Here is a 12,502-nt window from a genome sequence, read left to right on the forward strand (position 1 = left end):
CGGCGTCGGGGCATAGTCCCAAAAACCAAGAATACCGCCCCTGATGTCTTTTTTAAATTTTGCCCATATTTTCTGCGTAGAATTCTGTTGAACTATTTTAACCATTTGTCCTTTTCAACTGCCAATTTCCAAAATTCTTGGGCTAGTTTATATGGTCACCTGCTGGCAGATTTGATGGCAGTGGGCATGTAAAATCTAGTGAGCATTGTGCCCGCTGCCTACCCACTCGACCCTAATTCCTCCACATTTATATGCAGATTGGGAGAAGACGGGGGTATAACAAGACTCCCACTGGCCCTCAGGGCCTCACCCTGCCATTGTGAATATTTTACCCATAGTGGAGATGTCATGCCATGTGGGAAACATGGCAGCTTTAGCTGCATGAGTTGCAGTCAGAAAAGTCATCTATGCTCCCATTTACCCTTACCAGCCTCTCAAACTCAGCCCCACAACCCCACCACTCCCCACACCAGGGCCTGACCTTAGACTTTTCTTTGAGTATGAGCTCCTCTTCATCAGGACTCACTGTAGTCCCAAGAGTGGCCACAGTTAAATAGGAACATATGTATTAGGAGCAGGTGTAGGCCCCTTAAGTTTGCTCCACCTTTCAATAAGTTCATGGCTGATCTAATTTTAACCTCAACTTCACATTGCAGGTCAGCCATTGGAGTGGGGAAATACTCACCCTTAACCCTTTAGCCAGGATAGGGCACTAGAACCACTGCTCCCCATTGCATTCAGCCCCCTATGTGCCATTAGTGAGCTTATTTCAAAAATCACTTCATAGTTTTAAGAATACCCATTGGTCCTTAGTAATCCAGGTAACTATTCATGTTAGCCACATCTATCCAGAAATTTGTAGAATGTTAGTAAGCACAAGATCAAGTTAATTATTCAGGACATGATCTAACGTCTTTGTCACGCCCAAATTGGGACACGACAAGGCCAATACGCGTTACGCCTCGATCTTACGAGGCAACATGATCTGGGTCCCGCCAATTGCTGCCCATTGTCCCGCGCCTTGGGTAACTCCGGTGCAAACATATTTAAGTGAACTTAACTGCGTAACCATTGAGGATAGGATCCTGATTTGCATATTTGAGTGTGCAGTTAAGCTCACTTAAATATGTTCACACTGGAGTTGCCCAAGGCGAAGGACCTGACGGCCTCACCACGGGGACCATGAGTGGTCACCACTTAGCACTGGTTTCCACAAACTTGGACCAGGCGTAGTGGCGCTTGCGGGTGTTTCCAGGCGTTCGGGGCCCCTGGGTGGTCGGACACTGGGTAGAGTGGTACCCTGGCACTCCTGATGCCACTAACTTGATAGAGTTTTTCGAGGAGGTCACAAAGATGATTGATGCAGGTAGGGCAGTGGATGTTGTCTATATGGACTTCAGTAAGGTCTTTGACAAGGTCCCTCATGGCAGAGTGGTACAAAAGGTGAAGACACACGGGATCGGGGTGAGCTGGCAAGATGGATACAGAACTGGCTCGGTCATCGAAGGCAGAGAGTAGCAATGGAAGGGTGCTTTTCTGATTGGAGGGCTGTGACTAGTGGTGTTCCACAGGGATCAGTGCTGGGACCTTTGCTGTTCATAGTATATGTAGATGACTTGGAGGAAAATGTAACTGGTCTGATTAGTACGTTTGCAGATGACACAAAGGTTAGTGGAATTGCGGATAGCAATGAGGACTGTCAGAGGATACAGCAGGATTTAGATTGTTTGGCGACTTGGGCGGAGAGATGGCAGATGGAATTTAATCCGGACAAATGTGAGGTAATGCATTTTGGAAGGTCTAATGCAGGTAGGGAATATACAGTGAATGGTAGAACCCTCAAGAGTATTGACAGTCAGAGAGATCTATGTGTACAGGTCCATAGGTCACTGAAAGGGGCAACACAGGTGGAGAAGGTCGTCAAGAAGGCTTACGGCATGCTTGCCTTCATTGGCTGGGGCATTGAGTATAAAAATTGGCAAGTCATGTTGCAGCTGTATAGAACCTAAGTTAGGCCACACTTGGAGTACAGTGTTCAATTCTGGTCGCCACACTACCAGAAGGATGTGGAGGCTTCAGATAGGGTGCAGAAGAGATTTACCAGGATGTTGCCAGGTATGGAGGTCATTAGCTATGAGGAGAGGTTGGATAAACTTGGTTTGTTCTCACTGGAACGACAGAGGTTGAGGGGCGACCTGATAGAGGTCTACATAATTATGAGGGGCACAGACAGAGGGGATAGTCAGAGGCTTTTTCCCAGGGTAGAGGGGTCAATTACTAGGGGGCATAGGTTTAAGGTGCGAGGGGCAAGGCTTAGAGGAGATGTACGAGGCAAGTTTTTTATACAGAGGGTAGTGGGTGCCTGGAACTCGCTGCCAGAGGAGGTGGTGGAAGCAGGGACGATAGTGATGTTTAAGGGGCATCTTGACAAATACATGAATAAGATGGGAATAGAGGGATACGGACCCCGGAAGTGCAGAAGATTTTAGTTTAGACGGGCAACATGGTCGGCACAGGTTTGGAGGGCCAAAGGGCCTGTTCCTGCGCTGTACGTTTCTTTGTTCTTTGCCACCCAGGCACCATGGCGCTGTCAGACTGGCACCCTGGCAGTGCCATCCAGGTGTCACCCTTACAATTCAAGGGTGCGCAGGTGGCACTGCCATGTTTCAATGGCACTGCAAGGGTGTCAGGTTGGCAGTGCCAAGGTGCCCAGATGCCATCTTGTCCATGTCAGGGATCGGGCCCAGGGGTGCCCTGCCCTTATGAGGACCCCCTAATTGGTAGGTTGGGCATTGGGAGTTTCGGAGGCCATGATGGGGGTCAAAAGTACCCTGAGCCCTTCCTGCACATGTGAGCTGAGCCTCGACGGGCGTTCCTTGCCAAGGTCCAAAAATGAAGCAAAGTCCCGTTTAATAGTGGGGTTATTTTCGTCCCTGCAAATGCCAGATCTTGCTAAATGCGCCCGAAACAGGACTGTTTCATTCCCATTAAATTGCACCCTCAATATTTAGTTGGAGGGAGTCTGGAGCAATCCCAATATAGGAAGGAAAGACAGAGGCTTGGGTTTATCTGCCATTGGTTGGTGGTAATTGCTGCTTATTATTCAATGGGAAGCATGCGTATTACGCTAATCTTTGTTCATTTCTTTTGAGCACGAGAGGTCCAAGAAAATAATGTAACTTCCAAAATTTCACCTATCATTAGTTTATGGTAACTACTGTTTATTTGTGCTTGTTAACAATTACAAAGTGACTTAATAGTTCAGTTTAAATTGTTTTTTTCCAGGGATAGCTTTGCTTCTGACATGGAACTTCATTGTATGCGAGCAGAGGTCACAAATCTCTCCTCTCAATCATCTTAGCCCTATCTTCAATTCATGCACTTAGTTAGATTTCTTATCGGGATTAAAGATTTACAAAATTACCCTTATATAGTAGAATACATATCTATGCCTATATCCATCTACTGTATAGTAAAATTGATAAGCATCCTCAAGATTCCAACATTTCTGGCAATGTGTAATGCAATATGACAGGTTGATGATAATAGGGCATCACCTCATGTTATGTGACAACCTAAGCACAATAATCAAATGTCAGATATCATCAGACCAGTCGGCAGCCATGGCATCACAAAAACAAGGGGAGAAAAAACAAGGTCAAAGGGTAGTTGGAAGGGAAGCCTGAAATGCAGAGAGTGGACTGTAACTAATGTTGGTAACACATAACCCACCAAGAGGGATCATTGCAGCAGAAAAACGACAGAGCAGTGCTGTCCTAAAAAGAATACAAGCCACAGGAACATGCAAACTGCTCTTACTTACTGTAATTTTAATATTATTGCATATTTGGAAATGACTCGCCTTCGATCTCAATGTGCAAAGCCACAAGAGATTCTGTATCAGAAAAAGATCCCGTATCAAACTCCAACCTTTGAACTTTTCAAAATTCCATCATTGACCTAATTGGATCTTTGACGACTGTTCTACTTGTGTATGTACCGAATGGAAACTTTACACTGCTCAAGCCACGAATCACATGATAAAACGTGAGAATAGATATACTATGCCTTACGAATGCCCCATAACAACATTGTGGATCTTTATTTTTGCAGATATTTATACTATACTCTGGATGATTCAATGATTTCTCCGGAACATTCATTTGTGGTTTATCGTTCTGTGGCACAAAATTTAATTGGTTGGCCTTTGGTATGGAACTTCATAAGAGCGAACTTGAATGTTATTGAAACCAAGTAAGTCAATCGTCTAAAGTACAGTTTTCATCTGACACATGCTTCTGGGTGCATTTAAGAAGGATTTAAAAATGTATAAATCTAATGTTCTTCTGTTTATGTATTGCATCAATTCAAATGGTGATGTGATACATGCAGATATCTGCTGCAGAATTCTATGCAGATGCATTCATGAAGGCCCTGCTTTCACAACCTTACCCCTCACCTGTGCAGGTTCCTCAGGTTAAATCACCACCAGTCAGCTCTCCCCCATCAAAGGGGAAAGCAACTCCTTCATCTGGGACTTTACCTTACCTTAGATGCATCTAAATAGAAATTTCAATTCTATATTCAGCAATACACAATATTCTGGGTGGCATTCTTCCAAATAATGACTAAGAGCGCGATTCTCCCATTTTGACTCTTCTAAGTTCTCCCGCCAATAGGAAAACCGGAGTGTTTCCCATTGGCGCTGGGAGCACTGAAGAGGCCAGATTCAGCTTATGCAAATGGGCCATTGCTCCCCTCAAGTGAATCACACCGAATTCCCAACTCCCCAGGCGCGTCATTTTCTGGAGTCAGGAAACCACCTGTTAGCCCTTGACAAGCGGAAAGCAGCATTTAAACGTTCCCCACAGCACTGACTAACATTTCAGCCAAGACCATGGCTGCACGGACTTGCGCCACGGTTCCTAGATGCAGTCATCAAGAGGTATTGGACACAGTGGAGGAGAGAAGGGCCAATCTACTCCTCCCGGGTTGGCAGACAACATCCAGCCCACGCAATGTCCGATGCCTGGGATGCGATGACAGAGGCAGTAAGTGCCAGCAGCATCACGAGGAGGACCGGCCTCCATTGCCAGAAGAAGGTAAATGACCTCCTTTTGAGCTGCCAGGGTGAGTACCCATCAGTATGCTTCTGGCTTTGCTCCCGTCCCTAATCTATGGCATCTGACCCTAAACGCTTACAATCCTCTAACAACAGAGCTATCAGCATCTCCCTCAGAAACCCCCACCCCACCCTCCCCAGGAATCACCATCACATCCCTTCTTTGGCTAGGTGCCTTGCACACACTTCCACCTGCTAAAAACACCCCATACCCGTGAGGCCAAGATAGGCCACAACAGGAGGGATCAGGTGAAGATGGGTGCGGGCCTGCCCGAACTACACACCTTCTCTCCCTTTGAGAAGAGGGCAATGGAACTCGCGAATGAGGCCCTGGACTGAACAATGGCAGACTACGAGGTCGGTCTGCAGTGAAGAAGTGAGAGCCCAAAGTAACTTTATCCAGATGACCTACCTCAAGAGAGTTTCTCCTCTCCCACAGCTTTGTCATTCCCAAAAGCTGACCCCATGTTCTTTGTCTTCCAGAATCTCCATCAGATGAGGCTAGGCAATGTGAGATCACCGTCCCCCATCCAACTCCTCAGAGCACCTAACACGAAGTCTCAGCACTGCTTTCACCAGCACCATTCACCAGCATAGGGACAATCACCTCAATGAGACATGTTAGTGGACAGGCATCTGGAGCACTCTCTGGTGAGCACCACACCTGTTGTAGCGCACTGGAGTCGGCAGTCGGAGGTCAGCTGGATCCCAGGAAACAGGGGGTGGGCAGGCGGAGGACTGCTGGATCCCAGGAAGCAAGCCAGATGTCTGGCTTCTGGAAAAGGTGATCACAGCACTGGTCGAGGTGTAAATGCAGAGCCAGGCTTTACAGGAGGGCATGTCAGAGACATTCCTGTGGAGGTGTTTGCAAGGCTTCACACACAAGAGGTGGTGCCTGGCATTGCGTGACAACCAGGCCAACACTGCAAGGGTGACATCCACAGTGAAAGGCCTGGGACAAGAAGTTCGATTAATGTCTGATCAGTCCAAGACTTGGCTCACGCTGTGATATCCATGACTGAGGCCCAGTCACCCAAGGACATGTCCCAAGCATAGATGAACATTACTGTGGTGCTCCAGAACCAGGAAGGAGAGGGCCAACACTACAGAGCTGAGGGGCAGAGCCAGGTTGGAGAGGGGCAGTTCTGAGGAAGCTAGGGGCAAGGACAAGGATGACAAGGTGCAGCGCTGAGGAGCTGAGGTGCAGGGTCTGAAAAGAGAGGGGCAGACCTATGGAGTTGAGGGTGGCAGAGCTAGGACGGAGAGAGGTTGCTCCGAGGAGCAATGACACTGCATCCAAGGACAGAAACAGTGAAGGGGGTGAAACCTAAAGATGAGAATGATCAACAACAGAAAAGAGGGTGAAGATGGCCCAGTCACAGCAGGCCATGGCTGGGAATGTCGGCGGCATTGCCCAGGCACTGGCCGATGTGGTGCAGACACAGAGGAAGGTGGCCCCTTCTCAGAGGGAGATGGCGCAGTCTCTGGCTGATGTGACACAAACCCAGAAGGTGATGTGGCGTCGTCTCAGATCGAGATGGTCCGCTCCTTGAGCTCCATGGCTGAGAGCCTGCAGACCCTGGTCAAGACTAGAGCGAGAATCCAGGATTAGGAGCCTCGGGGGATAGCATCCCCGGCCCATGGAGTAGCCCAGAACCTTAGGGCATGCCGAGCACCCCCCCTCATCCCCCCCCCCCCCCCCCCCCCCCGACCGTCCCACCACCCTCACCCAGGGATTCGTTGGCACCTTGTGATGAAATGACCAGCTCGCATTCAGGGATCACCCAGTGGACGGTGGAAAGTGCTACCGTGGGTAGGAGTCAGACATTGTTAAACGATGTGGAGCACCAGAGCTCATCGCAGAGGTTATCATCATCCTCCATCCCATGGACCAATCCTGTGGTGTTACTGCCAACCCAGGGCCCGCACCCCATAGTGGGGCAGGTATGTATCACAGAACGGGTTGCAGGTGAGGGGCTGGCCGGGCAGCAGTGGGGGGCGGGTAAGAGGTGTGTAAGGGTGCGATACCATGTCCATGCCCCTGACCAGTGCCCCCCCCAGTTGGTGAACCTGGAAGCGATCAGAGCGTCCCATGGGTGTTGGCCCTTGCGCTCACGTCTTGCGGCCTCCCATGCCTGCCTGGGCTCCATGGCTTGCCCACCCTCTCCATCCCCCGCATCCTCCTTGTTGGACGAGACCTGGTGTTCCTCATCCTCTTCCAGCACAACGCCCCTCTGCTGCGCGATGTTGTGGAGGTCTCGTAAAAGTTCAAGGCGACCGTCACCTTGATGGCCACTGGGAGCAGGTGTCCTCCCCCATACCCTTGCGGTGCCAAGTGGCCATGATCTGGCAAACATGTCACACTGTCTCCCTGTTGAGCCGGAGCCTTTGACGGTATGTCCGGTCCACCAGCTACACATGAGGCCTCATGCGGCGCCTGCTTTGCACCTCCTCCTCCTCTGCCTGTTGGGCGGCTGGCTCTCCATCCTGGGGGGGCTGCCTCCTGTTCCTCTGTGACATACTCTGCTGCTGCATGCTCCACTGCTGCACATTCCGCTGCTGCAGTATCCTCCTCCTCAGGCAGCTCCAGCTCGTATAGCCGCAAGGCAACCCCCAGGGCTGCGGTGACTAGCAGGAAGGCCACCATTGCTGGCTGAATTCCAATATCCATTGTCTGCAGGGGATGAAAGGCCAACATGTGCCCAGCAAGGTCCAACAGGCTATACAGTGGCCCCAGTTGGCACTGCAGGCTCCGCCCCAGCATAACCTCCCCCCATCCCATCTCTGCACCCCTGGCCCCATCATTTCCCTACACTGTGGGGCCCTCTGGCCCTGGCACCTGTCCTTGATGCCAGGGGTGCCATCGGCTGTCACTGCCCTTGCCAGCGGTACATTCCGCGGCCCCACCCGGTAGCCCGGAGGGCCTACAGTGGGCATTCCCTGGGTGGGCCATCCCGGCATGTGGCAGTCGGGTGTGGGGGGGGGGGGTATGGCGGACGGTTGGGTATGGGGGTGGTGGGTTGGGGGCTCCCATCTGGTTGGTGTAATTCTGCAGAACCAGCGGCCAAGGTGGATGGTCAGTGGGGTGCACAGCAAATGGCTGCCTTGCAGGTCGCGGTAATGGCGACACCGCCCTAGTCCAGTGGAGGGTCACCCCGGCCACTCGGCTTGTTCGCCTGTCATCTCCCCCCTGCCCGGCCCTGGCAGAAACCCCCCACCCCAGCCAGCCCGGCCAGCGACCAGCCCGGTAGTCCATAGTCGCGCCTCTCCATGTCCTACCTCCTCTTTCTCCCTCATCAGCACGACGCCGGTTCCACGATTTTTAAAAGCACAAGTCAATCGCGCCGTCAGGAACTCGGCCCATCGGAGGAGGAGAATCACGCAGGCCCCGGAGGATGCTGGGTCGTGTCCGCTAATGACATGCAAACGGTGTCTACCGTGTGTGCAGTACGGAACGCATTGACGCCGCTGTCGAGGTGACAGAGAGTTGTGATTTGTCGTCAAATTGGCGCCTGCCGTGATTTTGGCGTCGGAACCTATTCTCCACTCAATCGCGTATCAGCGTCAGCCAACGGAGAATCCCGCCCAGCACGTTCAGCAATACAGCAATCCCTTAATGCTGCACTGGAGCATGAGTCCATATCATACATTAAAGCCCTGGATGGGCTTGAAAGCACATTGTTCTGACTCAGACGTAAGAATACTACCAAGTGAGGCAAGATAGCACTGATAATAATCTTTACATAAGATTATAATTGTATTTATATTTCAAATTATTTTTCCTTATTGTAGCTCTACATATTATTTTGGCCTGACATCTTTATTCTACATATTGTCTGAAGGACTTCTGACTGATTTTGAATTCCAAGAGGTATGAGAGTTTGATAAAAGCCTTATGAATATATATGTTGAATTATTACTACCATTGAATACAATATTTTAAAATAGCCTAACTGGTTGATAAGGCAGTAATTAACCCTCAGGCCAAAACCTGACATTAAATCGTAAACCCATGTTGGGAAGGATTGACCATAATCTTCGGTTGCAACAATGACAGGCCTTATATAGCGCCTTTGATATAAAAATGCTCCAACTTCCCTTACAAAAGTGGAAAGAAAAAATGAATGCCAAGCCAAAGAAGGAGATATTAGGAAAAATGACCAAGCATGGCCAATGAGGTGAGTTTTAAGGAGGATCTTAAAGTTAAGAGGGGGAAGATTTCAGAGTGAGGAAACAGACACATCCGGCGAGATGCTCTGTCCCGCCGGCCACATTTCTGCCTCACCCTGCCGGCGGGATGCTCTGTCCCGCCGGCCACATTTCTGCCTCACCCCGCCGGCGGGATGCTCTGTCCCGCCGGCCACATTTCTGCCTCACCCCGCCGGCGGGATGCTCTGTCCCGCCGGCCACATTTCTGCCTCACCCCGCCGGCGGGATGCTCTGTCCCGCCGGCCACATTTCTGCCTCACCCCGCCGGCGGGATGCTCTGTCCCGCCGGCCACATTTCTGCCTCACCCTGCCGGCGGGATGCTCTGTCCCGCCGGCCACATTTCTGCCTCACCCCGCCGGCGGGATACTCTGTCCCGCCGGCCACATTTCTGCCTCACCCCGCCGGCGGGATGCTCTGTCCCGCCGGCCACATTTCTGCCTCACCCCGCCGGCGGGATGCTCCGTCCCGCCGGCCACATTTCTGCCTCACCCCGCCGGCGGGATGCTCCGTCCCGCCGGCCACATTTCTGCCTCACCCTGCCGGCGGGATGCTCTGTCCCGCCGGCCACATTTCTGCCTCACCCCGCCGGCGGGATGCTCCGTCCCGCCGGCCACATTTCTGCCTCACCCCGCCGGCGGGATGCTCCGTTACGCCGGCCGCCAGGAAACACCCGGGCTGCTGGAAAAACGGAGCATCCCACCGGCGGAGAATCCCGCCCATCATGCCACAGGATGAAAGGAAGGGAAATTGAAAAGAGACTGAGTCAGAGAAGTGAAGGGTTTAGGTGGGGGATACGTCGTACTGGAGGAGGTTACAGAGGGAGGGAGGAAGGAGTCCATGAATTAATTTAAACATGAGGAGGAGTGTTTTGAATTTGAGGCATTGGAGAACGAGAGCCAATGTAGGTTAGCAAAGATATGCAGCGCAATTCACCCAAAAAATTATTGTGTTATTTTGTACGGGTTTGGCGGGAGTTTCCCAGCGGCTTTCTGGGTGAGATACAGACCTAAGGAGCAATTTAGCGGAAATGAAACAGAGTTCCGCGTCAACCACAGACGGGTGTTCCCCATCATAGGCAGTGCAGAGACAGACCTCAGTATTGAACGGGACACTGCTTTATTTCGGGGCCTCGGTGAGGAATGCCCCACTAAGTCCCATTTCCTGCAGAATGAGCTCCGCTTGCTAGTGCAGGAAGAGATCGGGGCGCAATCGAGACCACCCTCCTCAGCTTGGTCTCCGGACCCCCCAACTGCCTCAACTCACCTAAAAGGGGTAATCGAGTCCCTTGCACCCCACCTCAGAAGTGCAGGGCACCCCGACCCAAATCCTGGCACACGCAAAAAGCTATCCGGGCACCTTGGCAGTACCAGCCTGGCACCCTGGCAGTGCCACCTGGACACCCTGGTAGTGCTAGAGTGGCACGTGATTGGCACTGCCAGGTGACACTACCAGTCTAGCTGTGCCAGGGTGGGATCAGGGGTTCCAAGATACCACCCTGCCAGAGCCCGACCACCCAGGAACCCCCAATCGCCTGGAAGTGCCCCCAAGTGCCGGTATGCCTAGTCCACATTGGTCTAGACCAGTGCTATCCGGCGCTCGTGGTCTCCGAGGTGCCGGGGTTAGATCCCACACCTTGGGTAACTACGATGAGTGCATATTCCTGTGTGCCTTACTGCACACTTGAATATACAGATGTGGGTCCCGCTCATTGCGAGGTGTAACGAGCCAGTTAAATTTTGTGAGAGGCTTTCCGCGCGATTTATCAGCCACGCCACCTCCCAAGTCGGGCGCCACTCAGCCATTAGATTTTGCCCCTAGATTCACCCACACTTCGTCAGGTTTTTGGGCCTTGGAGAGTTTCTCCCCATTCTAGCCCACACTTAGAAATCTTTTCAGCAGTAGGGAGCTGAACTCGGCAGGCACCGTGGGTTGGTTGATTCCATGAGATATTGCGTCCGGCGTGAAGCCCAATTTGGGGCTCTCCTGTGATATACCCAGCAGGGACGATCAGGCACCGGGTGCAATGCGGTAGAAACATTGGGCGGGATTCTCTGACCCCGGGGCCGGGTCGGAGAATCACCGGGCCGGGCGCAATTCATGCAACGACACCCCGACGCCAGTCCGCCAATTCTCCGATGACCGGAGAATTCGGCGCCATTGGCGCTGGCGCGAATGGCGTGGCGCCGGCCGGCCCCCCGGCGATTCTCCGGGCGGGATGGGCCGAGTGGCCTCTGTAGCGCACAAAGACTCCGTGAGACGAATAGAGTGAAGTCGATGAGGCTTTATTAAGCGTGTCTGTTCCCCCGCAGCTCGATAGTGAACTGGCCTGCGGGGGAAGACTCCGGCTTCTTATACTCCGCCTTCAGGGCGGAGCTTGAGGTCAACAGCCAACCAGGACCCGGGATCTGTCAGCCAATGACACTAGGGCTTCCAGTCCCACATGACCCCCAATACATACTACCACAGCCTCCAAGAAAGCCTGAGTCCCGCCGGCGCCGTTCACGTGGTCTTACCCGGCGGGACCTCGGCATCCATCCTGCGGGGGGGGGGGGCGGCCTGATGGGGGGGGGGGGATCCGACCAGGGAGGGGGGGTCCTCCACGGTGGCCTGGCCCGCGATCGGGGCCTACCGATTGGCGGGCCGGCTTCTCCTCTTTTACTCCGCTCCAGCGCCTGTAGCTCTCCGCCATGTTGCGTCGGGGCCGGCGCGGAGAAGGAAGCTAGTCACAGCGCGCATGCGCAGACCCACGGTGCCCGTTTGATGCTGGTATCGGCAGCTGGAGCTGTGCGAGTCGCTCCAGTGCCCTGCTGGCCCCCTGTAAGGCTCAGGATCGCTGCTCCTGGGGGGCCTGTTGACGCCATCGTAAAACGCGACAGCATTTACGACGGCATCAACACTTCGCCTCAGGATCAGAGAATCCCGCCCATTGTGTCTATAGTTAGAACAAACTATAGGATTAAGAAATGCAGTTTTAGAGGGTCAGAAAAATACAGAGAGTGGTAGTTGGGAGATTGCCAGGAGAGTGGTAGAATAGACATGTTTGGAGGCAATATGGGTGAGGGTCTCAGCAGCAGATGGGCAGAGGTGAGTTAGACAGCTTCTGTGTGGTAAAGAACTTTGGGCGGGATTCTCCGTCCCGCTGCACCAGTTACCCCGCCGGAGGCGGGATC

At 52.5% G+C, this 12,502-nt stretch overlaps 1 protein-coding gene across 1 annotated transcript in view; it reads left to right on the forward strand.

Annotated features, from left to right (window-relative positions):
- Positions 1-12,502, forward strand: part of LOC140429466 (aminopeptidase Q-like) — a 246,262-nt gene that overhangs the window by 233,234 nt on the left and 526 nt on the right. Inside the window, exons 18-19 of the mRNA XM_072516494.1 lie at positions 4,114-4,254; positions 8,915-8,993. Coding sequence (XP_072372595.1) covers positions 4,114-4,254; positions 8,915-8,993 — 220 coding nt within the window. The remainder of the gene's footprint in view (positions 1-4,113; positions 4,255-8,914; positions 8,994-12,502) is intronic.

The sequence above is a fragment of the Scyliorhinus torazame genome, chromosome 9, assembly GCF_047496885.1.
Source record: "Scyliorhinus torazame isolate Kashiwa2021f chromosome 9, sScyTor2.1, whole genome shotgun sequence".
In the NCBI taxonomy this organism is placed as follows: Eukaryota; Metazoa; Chordata; class Chondrichthyes; order Carcharhiniformes; family Scyliorhinidae; genus Scyliorhinus; species Scyliorhinus torazame.